A 1,156-nucleotide genomic window follows, 5' to 3' on the forward strand; every position below is an offset into this window, starting at 1 on the left:
CTCAGCCTTCTGCCAATCATGCACTGAGCAGTTTTCCTCTGCCCAGGCCCTTCTCATGCGTCTTCCTTGTGTAAGCCTGCGACCACGCACTAACACTTCTGACCTGTGAACCACAAGAAACTTCTCCTCCTCCAAGGTACAAGTGGCAGGTATGTTGTCCCAGTGCTGAGGAAAGTGACGAAGGCAGAGGGGAAGAAACACAGAATCCTTTTCACAACACAAGATGGCAGTCATACTGACGCTTGTGGTAGGACAGAACTGTGCAGGGAGAAGCACTGTGACGCGGACTTCTCTTCCGACGTGAAGGAACCTGAAGCATTACTCATGGCCCCTGCAAGTGTCAGCTGTCTATGGCCTTTAATGAATGTCTATGTAGATAACATATCTTCTATAATTACAATATAGAAATCTCTTTGAACAAAATACACACATTTTTTTGGCAAAGAATACTGCAGGTATAGGCAAAGTCATCCAGGGCTTTAGGCAGCAGCATCCACACCACCAGGGCAGGGCAGGGTCAGTGTTTGGGGATGGAGGTAAATATCCGCAGTCCATGCATCCCTTTGATTTCTTCTTTTAGTGCCTGAGGAAGTAAAGGTGAATCATCATTGTTTGGTATATTTGACAATGATTATAGGGTACAATAATATCTCAGTTCACAAATGATTATCTTTGTAAACAATTTGGTTTGAAAACAGAAGCACTCAGTGAAATTGTACTTGTTACAACATCAGGTGACAAACACGACCATCGCCATCTTCCCCATACAAGCACAAAACACAGCCATTGTCCCCAAAATTGTAAAACAAATTAATTTTGAAAACCAAGGTACCACTACATCTTTATAAAACTCTGTATCTAAAAGAGAATTTTCACAGGCTTTGTTTCAGCAATTTTTCCTTTGTAAGTTTTTGTCTGAATCAATATCTAAGCCAAGCACAGAGATGTATGCCTACATTCCCAGCACTGGGAGGCTGAAGCAGGAGATTCCCTGAGCTCAGGCACTTAGAGCTGGCCTGGGCAATACAAGTGAGGTTCTGTCTCAAAACATGAAGCAAGGGGGCCCAGCCCTAGCTCAGTTCTTTAAGTGGCTGCTTCCACAATGCTGGCAGCCTCAGTTTGCTGTAGTTCGATCCCCACAACACTCCAGCCATGC

General features: G+C 44.4%; 1 protein-coding gene across 1 annotated transcript in view; it reads right to left on the reverse strand.

The window, feature by feature from the left end:
* Positions 1–416: 416 nt before the first annotated feature.
* Positions 417–1,156, reverse strand: part of Bola3 (bolA family member 3) — a 9,495-nt gene continuing 8,755 nt past the window's right edge. The window contains exon 4 of the mRNA XM_004634168.2: positions 417–583. Coding sequence (XP_004634225.1) covers positions 518–583 — 66 coding nt within the window. The 3' untranslated portion in view covers positions 417–517. The remainder of the gene's footprint in view (positions 584–1,156) is intronic.

This window comes from Octodon degus, unplaced genomic scaffold (genome assembly GCF_000260255.1).
Source record: "Octodon degus isolate 3935 unplaced genomic scaffold, OctDeg1.0 scaffold00058, whole genome shotgun sequence".
Classification (NCBI taxonomy): Eukaryota; Metazoa; Chordata; class Mammalia; order Rodentia; family Octodontidae; genus Octodon; species Octodon degus.